This window comes from Nerophis lumbriciformis, linkage group LG22, assembly GCF_033978685.3.
Source record: "Nerophis lumbriciformis linkage group LG22, RoL_Nlum_v2.1, whole genome shotgun sequence".
Lineage (NCBI taxonomy): Eukaryota > Metazoa > Chordata > Actinopteri > Syngnathiformes > Syngnathidae > Nerophis > Nerophis lumbriciformis.
The window spans coordinates 15,298,110-15,321,347 of NC_084569.2; the positions used below are offsets into that span (position 1 = coordinate 15,298,110).

General features: G+C 40.6%; 1 protein-coding gene across 2 annotated transcripts in view; it reads left to right on the forward strand.

The window, feature by feature from the left end:
* prkar1b (protein kinase, cAMP-dependent, regulatory, type I, beta) overlaps positions 1–22,011 on the forward strand; it is a 104,701-nt gene extending 82,690 nt beyond the window's left edge. For both annotated transcript variants that reach the window (XM_061974164.2, XM_061974165.2), the window contains 2 exons: positions 15,779–15,860; positions 21,817–22,011. In XM_061974164.2, coding sequence (XP_061830148.1) covers positions 15,779–15,860; positions 21,817–21,989 — 255 coding nt within the window. In that variant the 3' untranslated portion in view covers positions 21,990–22,011. The remainder of the gene's footprint in view (positions 1–15,778; positions 15,861–21,816) is intronic.
* Positions 22,012–23,238: the final 1,227 nt, after the last annotated feature.

Genomic DNA, 23,238 nt, shown 5'->3' on the forward strand with positions numbered 1-23,238 from the left:
CCTGTGTATGGATTTGTTGGTAAATATGTGTGTGTGTGTGTGTGTGTGTGTGTGTGTGTGTGTGTGTGTGTGTGTGTGTGTGTAATTGTGTTTATGTATGTATGTATGTATTTACAAAACCCAAAACCAGTGAAGTTGGCACGTTGTGTAATTCGTAAATAAAAACAGAATACATTGATTTGCAAATCCTTTTCGACTTATATTCAATTGAATAGACTGCAAAGACAAGATATTTAATGTTTTGCAAATAATCATTAACTTAGAATTTAATGACAGCAACACATTGCAAAAAAGTTGGCACAGGGGCATTCTTACCACTGTGTTACATGGCCTTTCCTTTTAACAACACTAAGTAAACGTTTGGGAACTGAGGAGACCAATTTTTTAAGCTTTTCAGGTGGAATTCTTTCCCATTCTTACTTGATGTACAGCTTAAGTTGTTCAACAGTCCGGGGTGTCCGTTGTCGTATTTTAGGCTTCATATTGCGCCACACATTTTCAATGGGAGACAGGTCTAGACTACAGGCAGGCCAGTTTAGTACCTGCACTCTTTTACTATAAAGCCTCACTGTTGTAACACGTGGCTTGGCATTGTCTTGCTGAAATAAGCAGGGGTGTCCATGATAACATTGCTTGGATGGCAACATATGTTGCTCCAAAACCTGCATGTACCTTTCAGCATTAATGCTACCTTCACTGATGTGTAAGTTACCCATGTCTTGGGCACTAATATACCCCCTAGAGATGCGCGGATAGGCAATTATTTCATCCGCAACCGCGTCAGAAAGTCGTCAACCATCCGCCATCCACCCGATGTAACGTTTGATCAGAACTACACCCGCCCACCATCCGCCCGTTGTTATATATCTAATATTAATAAAAAAAATTAAAAAAAAGGGTGAAAACTACGCGAATTGCACCTTGTGCAGACAAGATTTTTCAATCGGACACGGAGGAATTAGCGATGTAAAAGACCACGTTGGGACAAAAAAACACAAGTCTAATGCCGTTGCTAGCGATACAAGTGGAAAACTTTCAACGTTTTTCGTCGCCCAAACAGATTCTTTGGATGTGATAAATGCCGAAGTTTTATTTACGGAGGCAATAATTGAGCATGGACTTCCAATCGCACTGGCTGATCACATGGGACAGTTAATAATGTAATGCAACCTTTAAAAATCATTACGCGGTGATCGCGATCCCAAAAATAAACTTTTCTTGCATGATAATGTCCAGAAAAATTCGCTTTATATTACTATAGAGTCCTTTTAACGAATGAGTTTGATGGTTTATCACAAACCTTAAATGAAAGAAGTCCTTTGTTCTCCTGCACCATGCATGCGCAATCCTGTCGGCTGTATTTCACAGCACGACATACTGTAAAAAGTGTTTATACTATTTATACTTTCAATTAACAAATTGAAGTCTTGTGAAAGGTTGACAGGATAACTGGCATTAACTGTCAAAATAATTTCAAACTATTGAAGTTAGCTTACAGAATAAACATGTCAATCAACCCATATGATTTTTGCTGTAATATTTTTGTTTTGAAAAGTCACTGTGACTGATAGAAAAGTGATGGTTTTAGCAACATTTTAACCTGTCTGAATGCTAATAGTCATTTTGCGTCGGGGGGCGAAGCCCTGAACCCTCCACCAGGACTTTGTCCTGGACCTACCGGGGCCTGCGGCCCTTGGACCCTGGCTACTAGGTTTTTCTGATTTAAAAGTTGGCAGGTATGGTGAGGTTATAAAGCTTTTGCCTGTTAAAGAAAGGAGACTGATCCAATGCACAGACATTCGCGTGCCACGCTGTCACGACCCAGACGCACACCAGTGCGCAATCATATGGGAGCCGCGCTGAGCGCACCTCCAAGCGCGTCTCGCTGCCGGCGACGGCCAGGTATGGTGCCGACGCTCCAGCGCCATCCATTTTCAGGGCTAGTTGATTCGGCAGGTGGGTTGTTACACACTCCTTAGCGGGTTCCAACTTCCATGGCCACCGTCCTGCTCTCTATATCAACCAGGGTGAGCCCCACCCCTTCCATGAGCGCACTACGCGCGGAGTGACCCCTGTTACGCGCCCCCGGCAACAGGGGTGGCAAGCAGGTAAGCTGCGCGGGCGGAGCGCGCGGAGTGACCCATGTTACGAGCCCCCGGCCACGGGGGTGGCGGGCAGGTAAGCTGCTTACCTGCTGCGCGTGACGCCGGCCGCGGCGAAAGCGGACGAGGCGGGGTGTCGGTGCGGTGGGCGCGGTAGTGACCCTGGACGTGCGTCGGGCCCTTCTCGCGGATCGCCTCAGCTATGGCTCCCGGTGGGGCCCTCTCGGGGGAAGGGGCCTCGGTCCTGGACCCCGGCGAGGCATCCCTTCTCCGCTCCGTAAAAGTGTCCATCTCTTTTCTTTTTTTTTCTTCTGTTGTGGCATATGCAGCAGGTGCCTGCTCGTTTTTCGTATGTGGGTAACAACATTTAACTATGTATATATATTTCCGAATTGGTTTAACTGCCACCCGCAAAAAAAAAAAAAAAAAAAAAAAAAAATTAATCCGCCCGACCCGACCCGCGAGCGGATAAAATCTTAGTTTTTTTAATTTCATCCGCCCGATCCGCGGATAATCCGCGGACTCCGCGGTTGTGTCCGCAAACCGCGCATCTCTAATACCCCCATACCATCACAGATGCTGGCTTTTGAACTTTGCGCCTATAACAATCCGGATGGTCCTTTTTCTTTTTGTCCCGGAGGACACGACGTCCACAGTTTCCAAAAACAATTAGAAATGTGGACTCGTCAGACCACAGAACACTTTTCCGCTTTGCATCAGTCCATCTTAGATGAGCTCGGGCCAAGCGAAGCCGGCGGCCTTTCTGGGTGTTGTTAATAAATGGCTTTCGCTTTGCATAGAGTTTTAAGTTGCACTTACATATGTAGCGACCAACTGTAGTTACTGACAGTGGTTTTCTGAAGTGTTCCTGAGCCCATATGGTGATATCCTTTACACACTGATGTCGCTTTTTAATGCACAGTACCTGTTACGTTCCCAGTTGGCTCTGAGTCTAGGGATCGTAGGAGAACGCAACATAAAAGTGTATAAAGTAAATGAGGTGTATATTAAAGACAACGAAGCCAAGAATTGAAAACAAAACTAGTGTTATTGAAAGGTAACCATGGGGGGGTTACAACAAGACACAACACTAGCCTATCTTGGGAATACAGGTGCTGTCAAAGGACTGAACAAAACATACCAAAAGACACCTCTGACAAAGAAAGGTAAGCTTTCTAACTAGAGCAATTAATTAGCATAAACCAAAAACCTACCTACCAACTCTAGCCAAAGAGGGAGTCCAAAACCTACAAGGGTGACAGCCACCACTAAGCCTGGTGTCTCTATACACAAGAAAGTTCTACGTGTGTAGTGGTTAGAGGCCTCTGTCCAACCTGTCCCAAGACTAGGCTGCACACTAAACGGATACTTACAAAACACGGACAGTTGAAAGGTAAAAAAAAAATGGGTACAAAAATAAAGTACACTGCAAAAAGTCAGTGTTGAAAAACAAGAAAAAAAATTACAAAAATTAGGGGTATTTTACTTGAACTAAGCAAAATGATCTGCCAATAGAACAAGAAAATTTGGCTTGTCAAGACTTTCCAAAACAAGTCAAATTAGCTAACCTCAATGAACCCAATAATACCTTAAAATAAGTATATTCTCACTAATAACAAGTGCACTTTTCTTGGTAGAAAAAAAAGAGACATTTTTGCTCAATATGTTGAAAAATATTCTTAAATAAGTAAATGCTAGTGCCATTATCTTCACATAATGATATGCGCTCGACATCATGATTTTTTTTTCTTCATGCTTGAAGTAAGAAATTATTACTTTAAAAAAGTAGTTTTATACTTGTGAGTGTTGATGACACAGCTTTGCAACAGTTGATATTCTAGTTTCAAGCATGTTTTACTCAATATAGGTCATAAAATCTCAGCAACAAGCTGTAGAATCTTACTGAGATAATTTCGGACCAAAACCCTTAAAACAAGTAAAACACTAACATAAAATCTGCTTAGTGAGAAGAATAATCTTATCAGACAGAAAATAAGCAAATATCACTCTTATTTGAGATATTTAATCTTACTTAGATTTCAGTTTTTGCAGTGTCAAGGCTACACACAGCATGGCAGAAAAAAAAAATCAACCTGATCCAGTGGTGAGCAGGTTGTTTTAAGCAAGATGGGAGGTTGAATGGTGGACCGGGATTGGCTGGCTGATTAACAGGTGAAATGAGGAGCAGCTGGGAACAGGAACCGGTTGATTGGCAGCAGAGGCAGTGAATGAGTGACCTTTAGAAAAGGGGAAGAAACACAAACAAACCACCACTACGTGGAACGTAACAGTACCGCCTGAGGGATCGAAGGTCCGTAATATCATCGCTTACATGCAGTGATTTATCCAGATTCTCTGAACCTTTTGATGATATTACAGACCGTAGATGGTGAAATCCATAAATTCCTTGCAATAGCTCGTTGAGAAATGTTGTTCTTAAACTGTTCGACAATTTGCTCACGCATTTGTTCACAAAGTGGTGACCCTCGCCCCATCCTTGTTTGTGAATGACTGAGCATTTCATAGAGGCTGCTTTTATACCCAATCATGGCACCCACCTGTTCCCAATTAGCCTGTTCACCGGTGGGATGTTGCAAATAACTGTATGATGTGCATTCCTCAACGTTCTCAGTCTTTTTTGCCACTTGTGTCAGCTTTTTTGAAACATGTCGCAGGCATCAAATTCCAAATGAGCTAATATTTGCAAAAAAATAAAGTTTTCCAGTTCAAACGTTAAGTATCTTGTCTTTGCAGTCTATTCAATTGAATATAGGTTGAAAAGGATTTGCAAATCATTGTATTCGGTTTTTATTTACCATTTACACAAGGTGCCAACTTCACTGGTTTTGGGGATTGTATGATCTTATAACTACTTGGTATCGGATCGATACCTAAATTTGTGGTATCATCCAAAACTATTGTAACGTATCCAAACAACAGAAGAATAAGTGATTATTACATTTTAACAGAAGTGTAGATAGAACATGTCGAATCGGAAAATAACCAGATATTAACAGTAAATTAACAAGTGGATTAATAATAATTTTTTACAGCTTTTCCCTCATAATTGTGACAAAATAATAGAATGATACATGACACAATATGTTACTCCATACGTCAACAGACAAATTAGGAGCCTTTGTTTGCTTACTAACTACTAAAAGACAAGTTGTCTCGTATGTATAACCCATGTTATTTTTTTTATTTGAGGCCAAAATTGTTCTTCCATTGCAATAAGAAACATATATTTAATGTCCCGTAAGATTTTTTGTTAAAATAAAGCCAATAATGCCATTTTTTGTGGTCCCCTTTATTATAAGTATCGAAATACATTTTGGTACCGGTACCGGTAACAAAATATTGGTCTTGGGACAGCACTAATACGTAATGGTGTTTCTTTGGTCAAAATGTTGTATAGGTTATGTTTTACAGACCATCTTCAAGCCGCTTTCTTACAGTCTCTTCAGAATGCGCTGTATTCTGGGCGGTCTTATTTACGTGGCTCCAATTCTCGCCGACATCTTTGTTGTACCGGTAGTTTTTTGCGCTTCCATAGCAAGTCTACTGACAGATATAAGTTAGAACTGTATGCTACTTTGAATTTGAAATGACAACAATGGAGGATAAATACCCCACAACAAGGGGATAGAAAAAAAGAAGGAGCTTATTGACTACAATAAGTGGACAATGGTGGACACATGCAAATTTAGGGACTTTTGCACATCACAAATCCACATCAGCAGGTACTACCGTATTTTTCAGAGTATAAGCTGCTCCGGAGTATAAGTCGCACCGGCCGAAAATGCATAATAAAGAAGGAAAAAAACATATATAAGTCGCACTGGAGTATAAGTCGCATTTTTTGGGGAAATGTATTTGATAAAATCCAACACCAAGAATAGACATTTGAAAGGCAATTTAAAATAAATCAAGAATAGTGAACAACAGGCAGAATAAGTGTACGTTATATGACGCATAAATAACCAACTGAGAACGTGCCTGGTATGTTAACGTAACATATTATGATAATAGTCATTCAAATAACTATAACATATAGAACATGCTATACGTTTACCAAACAATCTGTCACTCCTAATCGCTAAATCCCATGAAATCTTATACGTCTAGTCTCTTACGTGAATGAGCTAAATAATATTTGATATTTTACGGTAATGTGTTAACAATTTCACACATAAGTCGCTCCTGCGTATAAGTCGCACCCTCGACCAAACTATGAAAAAAACTGCGACTTATAGTCCGAAAAATACGGTAATAGGAATGAAAAGTTGGTTTTGCATAATATTGCTGAAAAAATAAATGCCAGATAATGTCACATGTATCTTTTATGTCTGACTGCCATCTACTGGTCACACTTATCTTTACACCATGTACAAAATAAAACTGCTTCGGTGTCGGTAAACACAACCAGAATTAATCCGTACAATTAAGCGCACCGGGAAAATGAAAGGATTCTGCACTTTTTGGGGAATTTTGGCTAAATCACTTTAAAAATGCATTACGTAACCCGTCCCGTCCGTGTAATAACCAAGCGTTAGCTACATTGTTATTGTAAAAGCAAATCTTGAGGATTTTTTTTGCGTAGTAACACATTTATTAAAACTGTTCTCTTGAACCACTATTGATAATCTATGCTTGCCACAGTTTTTATTTGACCCATTGACACACATCAGCTTTATTTTTGTTACGAAAACGGCAAAATCATGTCCTTACTTTAAGCATGTTTTTACTGTGCAGTTTTTGGTCCCAGGACATAAATACCAGCGTGCCAATTGGTAGTCTTTTAAAACATTTTTTATCTTGTAGACCGGATCAGAGTACCAAGTCCCAGGTATGAACGTACCCTTAGCAGAAGATGGGTTATGATGCTAATTTTAACATAAACACTTTTGAAAATCAAGATATATGGTAAATGGGTTATACTTGTATAGCGCTTTTCTACCTTCAAGGTACTCAAAGCGCTTTGACACTATTTCCACATTCACCCATTCACACACTGATGGCGGGAGTTGCCATGCAAGGCACTAACCACGACCCATCAGGAGCAAGGGTGACGTGTCTTGCTCAAGGACACAACGGACGTGACTTGGGTGGTAGAAGCTGGGGATCGGACCCAGGAACCCTCCGTTTGTTCCACGGCCACTCTCCCAACGGCGCCACGCCGTCCCGATATATGTAATATGTTGATGCTATGATTCAATATATAAACCGATATTGAAAATATGATTAAAAAAAGATTAATTTGTCTTTAAAAAAATACTTTTTGTGTGACTTTAGTGGATTGAATCAAAATCGGAATTGTATGTCCTCAGCTTAACTTTAGAGGTTCTACTGTCTGTGATTGTGGTGGATCAGTAGAATCTCGTGACTTGGCTATCATTTCCGTGCCATTTTTAAAAAATCTAATTCGACATCCTCAAGGTTTCCCTTTTTCCCTGCGTTCTTGATGTTTGATCCCTTCCTCCTGTCTCGCTGGCATTTTCCTTCTAAGCTTTCACCCTTCCTCTGTCTCTTCCGCTTCTCCCTAACGCGGCAGGGCCCAACTTTCCCAGAGCCGTGCGGACTACGGTGGAATGTGTGTTGCTGGCTTTCACATGGGGTCAGGAGACTCAGCCTCCTGGGATGGAGACTAGAGAAAGAAAGGGAGAGAGAGAGAGAGAGAGAGATGAGTCACAGAGGGCAGAGTGGGATGTGTGGATAGAGAGACTTTTTTTGTATCATGTAAAATCGCTACAGGGTTTTGCACAGAAAATCTGCAGCTTTTTCATTCTTTCGATCAAGTCTGGCTGAGCTGCTTTCTGTCATCCTCCAACTTTGTCACTCTCAGATGCAATTTTTGTCCATCAACCTGCGAGAAAAGAAATATATGGGTACAAATAGTACCGCATTTTCGTCCCTCAAACTTCGCAGATCCTATTATTGTCCTCTCAGGTTAAAGGGGTACATTATCACAATTTCAGAATGGTTAAAACCATTAAAAATCAGTTCCCAGTGGCTTATTATATTTTTCGAAGTTTATTTCAAAATTTTACCCATCACGCAATATCCCTAAAAAAAGCTTCAAAGTGCCTGATTTTAACCATCGTTATAAACACCCGTCCATTTTCCTGTGACGTCACATAGTGAAGCCAACACAAACAAACATGGCGGAAAGAACAGCAAGCTATAGCGACATTAGCTCGGATTCAGACTCGGATTTCAACGGCTTAAGCAATTCAACAGATTACGCATGTATTGAAACGGATGGTTGTAGTGTGGAGGCAGGGAGCGAAAACGAAATTGAAGAAGAAACTGAAGCTATTGAGCCATATCGGTTTGAACCGTATGCAAGCGAAACCGACAAAAATGACACAACAGCCAGCGACACGGGAGAAAGCGAGGACGAATTCGGCAATCGCCTTCTAACCAACGATTGGTATGTGTTTGTTTGGCATTAAAGGAAACTAACAACTATGAACTAGGTTTACAGCATATGAAATACATTTGGCAACAACATGCACTTTGAGAGTGCAGACAGCCCAATTTTCATCAATTAATATATTCTGTAGACATACTCTCATCCGCGCTCTTTTCCTGAAAGCTGATCTGTCCAGTTTTGGAGTTGATGTCAGCAGGCCAGGGAAGCTAGGGTCGATAGGGGGTTTAGCTCGTTCGTCTGCGGGAACAAACTGCCGCCATTGCTTGCCGTGCTACCAAGGTCCTTTGTCCCTGAATTGCTCACACACTCCGGCAGATTCAATGGGGGTCTGGCGGCAGATTTATTTGACTTTATCGTTGGAAATGCATCTGCTTTGAGTGTCGCAGGATATCCACACATTCTTGCCATCTCTGTCGTAGCATAGCTTTCGTCGGTAAAATGTGCGGAACAAACTTTCGCATCTTTGGGCCACTGGTGCAAGTTGAATCCGTCCCTGTTCGGATTGTTACACCCTCCGACAACACACCGACGAGGCATGATGTCTCCAAGGTACGGAAAACAGTCGAAAAAACGGAAAATAACAGAGCTGATTTGACTCGGTGTTTGAGAAAATGGCGGATTGCTTCCCAATGTGACGCCACGTTGTGACGTCATCGCTCCGAGAGCGAATATTAGAAAGGCGTTTAATTCGCCAAAATTCACCCATTTAGAGTTCGGAAATCGTTTAAAAAAATATATGGTCTTTTTTCTGCAACATCAAGGTATATATTGACGCATACATAGGTCTGGTGATAATGTTCCCCTTTAAGCATTTCACACTTGAGCAACCATTTTTATGATCGTACATTTTTTGAATGGACAATGCTAGATACATTAAATAGATATACTTTAGAGTAGCAGGGTACAGCTTGTAAGGACTACTGTCCATTGAAAATGAGCCAACACATAGCCATGATTGTTTAGATACAGTAGTACCTCAACTTATGGGCTTAATTGGTTCTGTGACACAGCTCTTGACTCAAAACACTTGTATAAAGCAAAAACAACTTTTAGATAAGAAATATTGTATAGAAACAATACAATAGAATGTACTACAAATAATTACTGTAGTTCTATGAAGTAATGTTTAGTTGAAAATGTGGGCTTTTGAAAGTTGCGGTCTGAATCTGGTAAGATAATAAAAAAATTTTTTTTTTTAAATGCTAAGAGAATAAAAGAATAACCACGCATTTCACGACAAACTTAATCCAAGCTGTTTACCGCTCTGTGAGCAGTATAAATTATATATATACATACACTATATTGACAAAAATATTTGGCAACACGTCCAAATGATCAGAATCAGGTGTTGTAATCACTTGGCCCGGCCACAGGTGTATAAAATCAAGCACTTAGGCATGGAGGCTGTTTCTACAAACATTTGTGAAAGAATGGGCCGCTCTCAGTGATTTCCAGCGTGGAACTGTCATAGGATACCACCTGTGCAACAAATCCAGTCGTGATATTTCCTCGCTCCTAAATATTCCAAAGTCAACTGTCGGCTTTATTATAAGAAAATGGAAGAGTTTGGGAACAACAGCAACTCAGCCACCAAGTGTGGTAAGCCACGTAAACTGACAGAGAGAGGTCAGCGGATGCTGAAGCGCATAGTGCAAAGACTTTCTGCACAGTCAGTCGCGACAGAGCTCCAAACTTCATGTGACCTTCCAATTAGCCCACGTACAGTACGCAGAGAGCTTCATGAAATGGGTTTCCATGGCCGAGGAGCTGCATCTGAGCCATATATCACTAAGTCCAATGGAAAGCGTGGGATGCAGTGGTGTAAAGCACATCACACCTGGACTCTAGAGCAGTGAAGATGCGTTCTCTGGAGTGATGAATCACGCTTTTCCATCTGGCAATCTGATGGACGAGTCTGGGTTTGGAGGTTGCCAGGAGAACGCTACATTTCGGACTGCATTGTGCCGAGTGTGAAATTTGGCGGAGGAGGAATTTAGGTGTGGGTTTGTTTTTCAGGAGTTGGGTTTGGCCCATTAGTTCCAGTGAAAGGAAATTTGAATGTTCCAGGATACCAAAACATTTTGAACAATTCCATGCTCCCAACCTTGTGGGAACAGTTTGGAGTAGGCCCCTTCCTCTTCCAACATGACTGTGCACCAGTGCACAAAGCAAGGTCCAAAAACACATGGATGACAGAGTCTGATGTGGATGAACTTGACTGGCCTGCACAGAGTCCTGACTTGAACCCGATAGAACACCTTTGGGATGAATTAGAACGGAGACTGAGAGCCAGGCCTTCTCGACCAACATCAGTGTTTGACCTCACCAATGCGCTTCTGGAAGAATGGTCGAAAATTCCTATAAACACACTCCGCAACCTTGTGGACAGCCTTCCCAGAAGAGTTGTAGCTGCAAAAGGTGGACCGACATCATATTGAACCCTATGGGTTAGGAATGAGATGGCACTTCAAGTTCATATGTGAGTCAAGGCAGGTGGCCAAATACTTTTGGCAATATATTGTATATATACACACAAAGTATATATATATATATATATATATATATATATATATATATATATATATATATATATACACACACAGGTAAAAGCCAGTAAATTAGAATATTTTGAAAAACTTTATTTATTTCAGTAATTGCATTCAAAAGGTGTAACTTGTACATTATATTTATTCATTGCACACAGACTGATGCATTCAAATGTTTATTTCATTTAATTTTGATGATTTGAAGTGGCAACAAATGAAAATCCAAAATTCCGTGTGTCACAAAATTAGAATATTACTTAAGGCTAATACAAAAAAGGGATTTTTAGAAATGTTGGCCAACTGAAAAGTATGAAAATGAAAAATATGAGCATGTACAATACTCAATACTAAAAATTTTTGTATTAGCCTTAAGTAATATTCTAATTTTGTGACACACGGAATTTTGGATTTTCATTTGTTGCCACTTCAAATCATCAAAATTAAATGAAATAAACATTTGAATGCATCAGTCTGTGTGCAATGAATAAATATAATGTACAAGTTACACCTTTTGAATGCAATTACTGAAATAAATCAAGTTTTTCAAAATATTCTAATTTACTGGCTTTTACCTGTATATATATATATATATTCATAGCGTAATGGTCAACGCACTTACCTTTTATGCCACATGACGTGGGTTTGATTCTCAGCAATGGCATTATTATTTAATGTCAGCAATTGTCTCACAAGAAGATTCACTCCATACTTGGTGGTGGTAGGCTCCTATAGGAGCCCCTGGGGTAGGCTGACCGCTTAATGAGGACCACCCTTGTAGAACTAGGTACCCCCCCATGTGGCACCCCTAAAAAAAAAGTCCGGACACGCCACTGTCTAAGCTTTACTACTCAAGCTGTACATTCACTACTTTGAATTATATCCAGAATGTGTAATAAACAAATGATGTCCGTTGAAAAGATATAAGTGAACTTCTTTCAGTCCCACCATAAGGTATGTTGATATGGAAGCAGGCTAAGAGAGGATGAAGACGTCAAGGGAATGTGGTGCGAAGAAAGTGTGCGTTCTTCTCTGCTTGCACCTGAGGCTCTTAACAAGCCTCTGTGTGTGTGTGCGTGCGTGTGTGTGTGCGCGTGTGTTAGTGTGCGTGCACGTGTGTGTGTGTTTTAGCTGCAGGATTTACACAAAATAAATTGGTTGTAGTTTATGACTTTAAATAAACTTCCGAGCAGACTGTCAACACTAAACGCCTTACTGTAGGTAGATACAGTGCAGAGCAGGGCAATTATACCCAGTGGAGAGAAGCTACTACTTACTCTCGATTAAATGTAGCTAAGCTACAGGAGAAGCTTTCCTTTGTCTGTGTGTACAGACAAACACCTCCATTTGATAAATTGCAACGCAGCGCATACTGTAGTTGGCTGTAATCTAATCAATCAATCACAGTCTACTTATATAGCCCTTATTCACAATTGTTTCAAAGGGCTGTGCAAGCCACAACAACATCTTCGGCCTCGTTCCCATATCAGGGCAAGAAAAAACTCAACTTAATGGGAACAACGTGAAACCCTGTCACCTCGCGGCCGAATATAGATGATGAAGAGTGCAGGGCCAATAACCAAACTCTGTGAAACTCCGCACTTTACCTTAACATACTCTGAGGTCACAATGTTATGGGAGACACGCTGCATCCTGTCAGTAGGATAGGAATTAAACCAAGAAAAGTCTAATACGTGTTTTGATACGTTCTAACAGAATGTTATGATCGATGGTATCGAAAGCAGCGCAAAGATCAAGTAGCAGCAACATGGATGACGCATCAGCATCGTTAGCAATAGATCATTAGTCATTTTTGTGAGGGCTTTTTTCCGTATAGTGATTTTCCCTGAAACCGGACTGACAGGGTTCACAGAGATTATTAGACACTAAGTGTTCATTTAGCTGCTGTGCAACAATTTCTTTCAAGGACTTTTGAGATAAAGGGAAGGTGGGACAGCGGCCGTTAGTTTACCATGAGGTCAGGATCAAGGTTAGGTCTTTTGAGCAGAGGATGAATAACCGCGTTTTTGAATGCTAGGGGAACAGCACCAGAAGAAAATGATACGTTTATAATATTTCGCACTGATGGTACTAATATTACAAACAGCTCCTTGATAAGTTTCCCAGGAAGTGGGTCAAGTAAACATGTTGTTAGTTTTGTCCCATTCACAAGTCTCAGGATTTAATGTTATTTATTCAAAAAGAGAGAGACTATTTTAGAGGCCAATATACGTCGTACATACTATCTGCGTTAATAGAACCCAGTTGGAGCTGGGACGCGTTATCTGTAATCTTCAATTATCTTAGTAAAGAATATCATAAAGTGATCGGCCGAGTGGGTGGAGCTACTGGGAGAAGTCCCTTGTTGGGTTAGCGATGCTACTGTATTGAACTGACAGAGTATTCATATGGATATTGAAATCCACCGTTATAATTATATTATCTGTGTGCGTCACTAGATCAGCGACAAACTCTGAAAAATTACTGATAAAGTCTGAATAGGACCTGTGGGGGCGATAGAGCTCACTGCTCCCCTCAGCTCCCAGGGGGTGGAACAAGGAGATGGGTCAAATGCAGAGGTTAATTTCACCACACCTAGTGTGTGTGTGACTATCAGTGGTACTTTTTTTTAAAGATAACAGCAAGATGGAGAGGTAGCGGTGTGACAGACCTTATAGTAAGCATGTCAAATGATTTATATTTATTACTTAGGTTAGGGACAAGCGGTAGAAAATGGATGTATGGATGGAGGTTAGAGCTATGTTTAAGGTTTTCATTGATTAGTGCGACGCCTCTACCACTTTTAAGGGGACGGGCAATATGTGCACAATGAACACTAATCAAGAACCCCTCAGATGCCCTCAGTGTGATTACTTTTGTGCATGGTCAAAGGGCAAGATGATGATATGTTTGTGGATTAGATTGACAGCAGGGAGGGCTAAAAGTAGATGATCAGAGGTGATGACATGAACACAAACAAACGGGAGTAGATTGAGTTTAGTTCATTACCATGTTTAGTTAACCTTGAACCTGGGGCTTTATTTTGCCTCTTTAAACAATGCACATATTGCAGAGTTGACTCAATTGATGATGTGAGTACTAAAAGCAATGTCCCATGTAAAGTCAGGGTAAGTTGTGGAAAGCATTGTTAGAATAGAAATGTTATTTATATCTTGTAATTTATTGGCACTTATGTTAACTGGGTACTTCTGGGATTGTGATTGGATTTTCTGCCTTTTTTTTAGTTGCCCGCTTCCCTGCTGTTGTTATCGTTTCATTAAGTATTTTTCTTTAAAATAAATTCAAAAAAAACCTAAAATTTAAAAATGAAAAAACACAACTTTAGACAGTGACAACAAGATTGGGGGCACACTGGAAAGGAAAAAACTTTCTACAAAATGTTAGTTATTACAATTAAAACAGTAAATTATATCAAAACCATTTTTGTAATATGAGGAAAAAGCGTCCAATTTAGCAATATCATTTAAACTTTTTTTTTTTTTTTTTACATAATATTAAGACTGTTTTTTTTTTTTTTTTACTCAAGTAAATTCAATAATATTTTTTTTATGTTAGTTGTAAAAGAAATTTATAAAAAAAACAGTTATACTATATCAGAATCAATACAGTATGTGATGATAATTGCCATTCAAATTATTTCCACTTGCTTAAAAAAGGAGAGTGCAAACCACAATGGACCCAATGTAACAGTAGGTTCCCTTTCAACAATACTTTGACATTGTGGTCCAAATTGGCCAGGTACAAACCAAAAGGTGACTTTCACACAGTCTCCAGTCTTAAATGACACACCAAGTTAACACTTATCCCTTTCAATAAGATACAGTTACACCGTTACATGCCTGTGGCGCAGAGCTGGCAGTTTTTGGGCCCTCATTAAGGTTCATTATATTCATATTTAGCATCACAAGCCTGGTCAGCAGCAGAAGGAGCCAAGAGAAGGATTAGAGATAGGGAAGTTTGTTTTGTCCAAGTTCTCTTTCTGACATTTCAATTACGGAGATTTGGTGTTAAAGTCCAGACATATGACAAAAATATATTCTGTCACACTTTTGACAGTGTCTTGTTTAATGTTATGTTCGGAGAACATTTGGTGGAAGCTTCTGTTATGCCAAACAACAGCTGCAGGCTACGCTCATTCTGGGCAAAGGCAATGGAAAACAGATTTCCGCCAAAGTTTTTTGACGAGTCTCCGGCTTATTTTGTCTGTGGAAGTGGGGTCGGTCAGGGATATTACATTGGACCTCCATTCGTCTTGGACACTTCAGTAGTTTCCATGTTGTGTGTGTGTGTGTGAATGTTCATATGAGAATCATGGGACGAAGACACTATGAGTCATTTGTTCAGTCGTTAACTGGCTTAGATGTTTGTGTTTAAAACACACTGGAGGGAATCGAGCAAATCCAAATGTTCAAGTTTGTGTGTTTGGGTATATTCGCCTCCCACAGAACAGGTGTCCATTCCCCCCCCAAAAAATGAGAGAGGCCCAAATCCCGTGCACCTGTGCCTTATGAAGCAAAGGAATTTCTCCTCAGCTTAATCCTTCTGATGATGTTCAGCTCCATTCATACTAACTCCTCCTTAACTCTCCCCCCTTCTTTTCTTTCTTTCCGTCCATCCACACCCCCGCCTCCTCTTTTCTTTCTGTCAATTCTCCCTCTTGTCTGTCCTGTCTCCAGGGAATAGCCTCTGTTCTGCAGCGCAGGTCCGACAATGAAGAGTATGTGGAAGTCGGACGCCTCGGACCATCTGACTACTTTGGTGAGTGGATGAAGGGCCAAATCCCACATTCGTTTTACAATATTCTCAAAAACAAGGTGATGTTGGAGTCTATTGACGCAACAAATGTTAGATTGACCATTGCCTTCCCTAGCTGTTATCAAAACAACATACAACATATACAGTATATATAGTATATAGACATAACTGACCCGTCCAGGCTGTAGTCACCTGTCGTGATCCTGACCAGGATACAATATAGTAAATTGATGGGCGCTTAATAGAGATGTCCCTATTTTTGTTTCATCTGACCACAGAACTTTCCTCCAGAAGGTCTTCTTTTTGTCCATGTGATGTCAGATGAAACAAAAATTGAGCTGTTTGGCCACAATACCCAGCAATATGTTTGGAGTAGAAAAGGTGAGGCCTTTAATCCCAGAAACACCATTCCTACCGTCAAGTATGGTGGTGGTGGTATTATGCTCTGGGCCTGTTTTGCTGCCAATGGAACTGGTGCTTTACAGAGAGTAAATGGGACAATTAAAAAGGAGGATTACCTCCAAATTCTTCAGGACAACCTAAAATCATCAGTCCGGAGGTTGGGTCTTGGGCGCGGTTGGGTGTTCCAACAGGACAATGACCCCAAACACACGTCAAAAGTTATAAAGGAACCAGACTAGAATTAAGGTTTTAGAATGGCCTTCCCAAAGTCCTGACTGAAATGTGTGGACAATGCTGAAGAAACAAGTCCATGTCAGATAACCAACAAATTTAGCTGAACTGCACTAATTTTGTCAAGAGGAGTGGCCAAAAATTCAACCAGAAGCCTGCCAGAAGCTTGTGGATGGCTACCAAAAGCGCCTTATTGCAGTGAAACTTGCCAAGGGACATGTAACCAAATATTAACATTGCTGTATGTATACTTTTGACCAGGCAGATTTGGTCACATTTTCAGTAAAAGAACCATAAAAGAACCAAACTTCATGAATGTTTTTTGTGACCAACAAGTATGTGCTCCAATCACTCTATCACAAAAAAAATAAGAGTTGTAGAAATTATTGGAAATTCAAGACAGCCATGACATTATGTTCTTTACAAGTGTATGTAAACTTTTGACCACGACTGTACATGGCTAACGATTGTACTCCGATGATAGATTCCTTCAGATGGGATGAATGCTCGGAGGGACACAATTGCATTTCCAGATTCGTTGTTACTTGATTGGCTTGAATTCCAGGAGGGTGCCTGTCTTGTCAGAACACCGGCTCCAATTTGAGAGCAAGCTGCAATGAATGCGTCGTCTATCCACAGTGCGAAGCGACTTTTGAAATCCATAATACTCACCACCATGGTGGAACATAAACATTTCCACGTACATTATCACTGGAGTACTACAGGAAAAGGAATGGCTAAACATGCTACACACAGACCTAGCAAGACCACAATCCAGGTGTCGATACTATACATAGTATAGCATTGTTATATAAACGTACTAAAGTGATTAGATAGGTATTTTTCTGTCTTGTTTTTAATATTATAAAAAATAATGTTTTGGTCAATTTTGTTACGTGTTTACAAACTCAGAGATAAGTCTCTGATACAGGAAGGCTTTGAGGGCAAAACTCAAATGACTTTTGTTTACACTTTATTTTGTTTAAAAAAATAGTATGTAGCATTACATACCACAAATGCAGTACACGATCTGATTTACCGTATTTTACAGACTGTAGAACGCACCGGAATATTAAAATTACTCAATTTTAGGGCAAAAAATATTTTTCCATATATTAGCCGCACCAAACCATAAGCTGTAGATACATACGTTGCGAAGTGAGTTATTTACACAGACAGATTCTGTAAATGTTTATTTACATACCATATTTTTCGGAGGATAAGTCGCTCCGGACTATAAGTCGCACCTGCCGAAAATGCATAATAAAGAAGGAAAAAAACATATATAAGTCGCACTGGAGTATAAGTCGCATTTTTTGGGCACATTTACTTGATAAAACCCAACACCAAGAATAGACATTTGAAAGGCAATTTAAAATAAATAAAGAATAGTGAACAACAGGCTGAATAAGTGTATGCTATATGAGGCATAAATAAGCAACTGAGAACGTGCCTGGTATGTTAACGTAACCAGTGACGTGCGGTGAGGTTGAAGGCTGGTGAGGCACTGACTTCATCACAGTCAGATTTACAAACATATGAACCCTAAAGAGTATCTTATTCACCATTTGATTGGCAGCAGTTAACGGGTTATGTTTAAAAGCTCATACCAGTATTCTTCCCTGCTTGGCACTCAGCATCAAGGGTTGGAATTGGGGGTTAAATCACCAAAAATGATTCCCGGGCGCGGCGCCGCTGCTGCCCACTGTTCCCCTCACCTCCCAGGGGGTGATCAAGGGGATGGGTCAAATGCAGAGGACACATTTCACCACACCTAGTGACAATCATTGGTACTTTAACTTAACTTTAACTTTACACATACAAACTGTAGCACACAAAAAAGCACATTTAATTAAAAAAAGGTTATTATGGTCTTACCTTTACTTATAAGTGCGGGAACAGTGGTGTTCGTGTTGGAGGAGTTGTGAATGAATGAAATATGAAATCCGTGCTGCAGTCGGCAGGTGTACCTAATGTTGTGTCCCTGCAGTCGTTCACGTACGGCTCCTCCGGCGCGAGCATTGTTGTTTTTGCACTTTTTGGCTTCTTGTTAAGTTTTTTTGGGTGGATTCGGTCTTGCACGTGGAGGGTTTGGGTGTGGCTTTGGTTGGTGTGGCGCTCCCATCGGGGGGTGCATTAACCGGCACCAGGAGGCGGGATTACTGCGAGCATCAGCCAGTGCGTCTTCGCAGCAGTTTTATGATTGCTCAGCACAATAAATACGTTACACACATACAGTTGTTGACAAAATACACTGTACATTATATACCTCAGCTAACTAAACTATGGAAATGTATAATATAATTCATATAGCAATACGGTCTCACTGCACAGCAGGCCAGCAGTTAGCCGAGTCATTGCGCAATCCATGTTGAGGCACTGAGTGACATGCCTCAACTGGCTGCTGATCACCGCACCGTCTCTTCTCAGTATTTGAACGGCAAATGTGAAAATTCAGCGATTTTGAATAAAAATAATCCAAAACTGGTGAAGTTAAATGGAAAATAACTTTATAGTATAATCACTGGATACATATAATAATTTCATTAATTGTTTTTCTTTTTACATTTTTTTTCTTTCCATGATGGGAGGTGAGGCCATGCCTCACCTGCCTCCAGTGACCGCACGTCACTGAACGTAACATATTATGGTAAGAGTCATTCAAATAACTATAACATATAGAACATGCTATACGTTTACCAAACAATCTGTCACTCCTCATCGCTAAATCCGATGAAATCTTATAAGTCTAGTCTCTTACGTGAATGAGCTAAATAATATTATTTGATATTTTACGGTAATGTGTTAATAATTTCACACATAAGTCGCTCCTGAGTATAAGTCGCAGCCCCGGCCAAACTATGAAAAAACTGCGACTTATGGTCAGAAAAATACGGTAGATCTATTGCGCAATGATGAAGCGATTATTAATTAACTGGGAGGAGGAGTGATTGGAGTCACTTTTGTCTAAATGCTGTGCATGAGTATACCTTGGCTTTGTTGAATACTGCACTGGCAAAAAGTTGTGTGGGTCACTTGTTCTTGTGCATTAGCCTGCACATACTGTACTGGCATTGTATGGTTATTAGAATATAAATAAATAACATTCTCGTTCAACGTTCCCAATCCTCACCTATGGTCATGAGCTTTGGGTTATGACCGAAGGGACAAGATCACGGGTGCAAGCGGCCGAAATGAGTTTCCTCCGCCGGGTGGCGGGGCTCTTCCTTAGAGATAGGGTGAGAAGCTCTGCCATCCGGGAGGAGCTCAAAGTAAAGCCGCTGCTCCTCCACATGGAGAGGAGCCAGATGAGGTGGTTCGGGCATCTGGTCAGGATGCCACCCGAACGCCTCCCGAGGGAGGTGTTTAGGGCGCGTCCGACCGGTAGGAGGCCACGGGGAAGACCCAAGACACGTTGGGAAGACTACGTCTACCGGATGGCCTGGGAATAGGGATGATACTCGAAACCGATTTTCCCGGTTGTTCGATAAGAAAAGAACCGAGTCCTCGGACTCAAATCCCTTTTTGAGAACCGGTACCCGTTATCGAGACCACTATAGTAAAGAAAAAGAGTCGGTTCTTTATTCGAATCCCTGGGAACGAATCCAGTCCCGACCAGAAATGCCCCGTGAGACATCACAAGAAATGACGTCACGTAGCTCAGTCATTAGGCGCAGATAGCGAAAGCAGGAAAAAAATGGACCGGAAAAAGCGCTCCAAGGTGTAATAAAGTTCAAAACAAAAAGGTATAATCCAACGAATAACTTTACTGAGAGATTTGAGCAGGGTACAAACACATGACGAACACTTTTACGACCAACCGGAAACATAGCAACCAGGCTAGCAATGCACCTCCTTTACGGCAGCTGTCGCAACGTTCTTAAAGCAACCGCAGAACATACATACTGTATTTTTCGGACTATAAGTCGCAGTTTTTTTTCAGAGTTTATGAAAGTTGCTTATTTTTTTTCCTTCTTTATTATGTATTTTCGGCGGGTGCGACTTATACTCCGGTGCGACTTATACTCCGAAAAATACGGTATATAAACAACATATATGACATGATCTCCCTTTTTTAACTTTTGTTTTTCTTTCCTTGTAAACAAAACAAAATCACACTGTATATGTGTTGTCTGTCTAATTATAAATAATGCAGACGAGGCGTGTTGGCTGAGTTCTTGACGTTTACTTTCACAGCTTGCTCATAACCTCATTCTTAGCTGCCGGGCGGCGACATGCAACAACACTTTTCGGGGCTACCGCGCATGCTCGTCACTCCCGTTGCATGCTGGGTAGTGTAGTTGTTATATTCCCTAGCTCATAACATCACATCTTTCCCCCTATAAAGAAATACTGTTAACTTAATAAAGTGTATTTCTTTTTTTAGCTTTAACTTTTCATTTTTTAGCATTGTAACCACAAACAACTTTTCTCTTCATAGAATTTTCTTTCAATAAAGAAATAAAGTGCAAAAATGTCAAAGCATCATAACAAACAGTTGTCAAATAGCAGCAGAAGTGCACTTTTTGGAGAGCTGTGTTATTTTCAGTTTTGTGCCCAAGGGACTGATTTTATGTAACACTATATTATTATTTATACACCTATAGTGATCACAGAGACAGGTTGTTTTTGTGTTACTGTATATATTTGTTGTTTTTTTTAAATCCCACTTAATATACTTTGGGTAACAACAGTTAATATTTATTTTTTTTATTTTATTTTTTTTAGGGGGGTAACAGTCAATATTTATTTATTTATTAGATTTTATTTGTTTCTTATATAATAAAAGTGAGCTTTTGTTAAACCAAATATTGTGGGGTTTTTTCCATATACAACAACCTATCTGGACTCGATAAGAGAATCGATAAGGAATCGGTTCGACAAGAGGATTCGATAATAGGTTCGAACTCGATAATTTCTTATCAAACATTATCCCTACCTGGGAACGCATCGGGATCCCCCGGGAAGAGCTGGACGAAATGACTGGGGAGAGGAAAGTCTGGGCTTCCCTGCTTAGGCTGCTGCCCCCGCGACCCGACCTCGGATAAGCAGAAGAAGATGGATGGATGTATAAATAAAATAAAATAAAATGTATACATTTCATATTAATTATTTATAAACAAATACAGTAATATTATTAATTAATTTAATTAATTGAAATAGTACCCCTTATTGTGTTTTTTAATGTTCCTTGGAAATGAAGATTGTTTTAATTGAAATTCATAACCTAACTTTTAAAGTGCAAATTCTACTGAATTCTTGTTGTAGCAGGCTCATCAAAACCAAGAATGAACATTTTCATTGATATAATGTTTTCCACCCGCAGGAGAAATTGCCCTGCTGCTGAACCGTCCGAGGGCCGCCACCGTGGTCGCTCGCGGTCCCCTCAAGTGCGTGAAGCTGGACAGGCCTCGCTTCGAGCGCGTGCTGGGGCCCTGCTCCGAGATCCTCAAGAGGAACATCCAGAGATACAACAGCTTCATCTCTCTCACTGTTTGACATGTTCAAAAAGCGATCCAGGGGGGGGGTTGGGGGGGTTGGGGGGGGGGGGGGGGGGGTCACCAGCAGGGGTGGTCAACACAACAAGTTTGTGTTGGTTTTTTTTTTTTCGAGGATGGGTTTTACATGTCCAATGACAGGGTGCTCATTTCCTGCCTTTCTTTTTCTTTTCTTTTTGCATCTTCTTTCTTTGATCTTGTGCACTTTTCGACTTGACCTGTGCTGTCACGTAGCTTTACGTCAGGAACAACACAAAGAAAAAAAAAAAGCCACTCTGTCTTGTAAATGATTCATATGCAGTGTGCCGGCTGCGTGTGATGCATGCCTCTCCCAAGGACGGAACGATGGCATTTTGCACTGTTCATGCGTTTATGAAGGAGGATGTTCACGTACAGCGGGACGAGAGAGCGCACGTTTCTTTTGCTTGCTAAAATGCGGTTTGCCTATTTATTTATTTTTTTAAATCTGAATTTTTCGGGCTGTTGTGGTTGTCATGAGTTTCGCTTCAGGCCTGCACGACAAACAGTTCCATTAAATGCAGGTATGAAAAATAGATTCATTTCTAGTGCTATTTAAGTGTGCCGTTACCGTAAGGTTTAGTTCATTTGTGGCAGACGTATTCTCTTGTGGTTGCGCTTCGGATTATGTGTGTGCACAATAAAAAAAAAAAACACTCATACACCGTCTCAGGATTTTCCAAATGTGCACATCTTACTTTACTTACTTGTTCTTTTTTTGCTTGCTAAAAAGCTTTTGCACCATTTTGCTAGTAATGTTGAGTGACTGCAGCAGTTTGACTCCGCTGTTTTAACACATTTACGTGTTTAAAAGAAAGAGGTACCAATATATATATATATATATCTATATGCTTTCCTTTGACCTTGTCTCATCCAAGCAGTTGATGCAATGATGTGAAATGAAAACCCGTTTTCTGTAGCGATTCTTTTCAACAATCGAAGCATCCAAAGCAAATAATAAAAAGGTTACGCCTCTCCGTTTGCGTCATTCCCGCGTGGATTCTTAATGCATGACTTCCTGACCTCGTTTTGTGTTTCTTACAGGTGCCCCCTTTTTGTCCCCGCCTCCATCCTCCCTGTCTTTCTTGCACTAAGCAAAGTGTCAATCATCCATCGGGGCCCGAGCTGTCAGAGGGTCGCGGCGCTCCTCCCAGCCGGTTTTCACCACGGCTACACAGCTTTGACACATTCCTCCCCATCTTAATGTCCACTAAATCAACTAAAGAATGTGC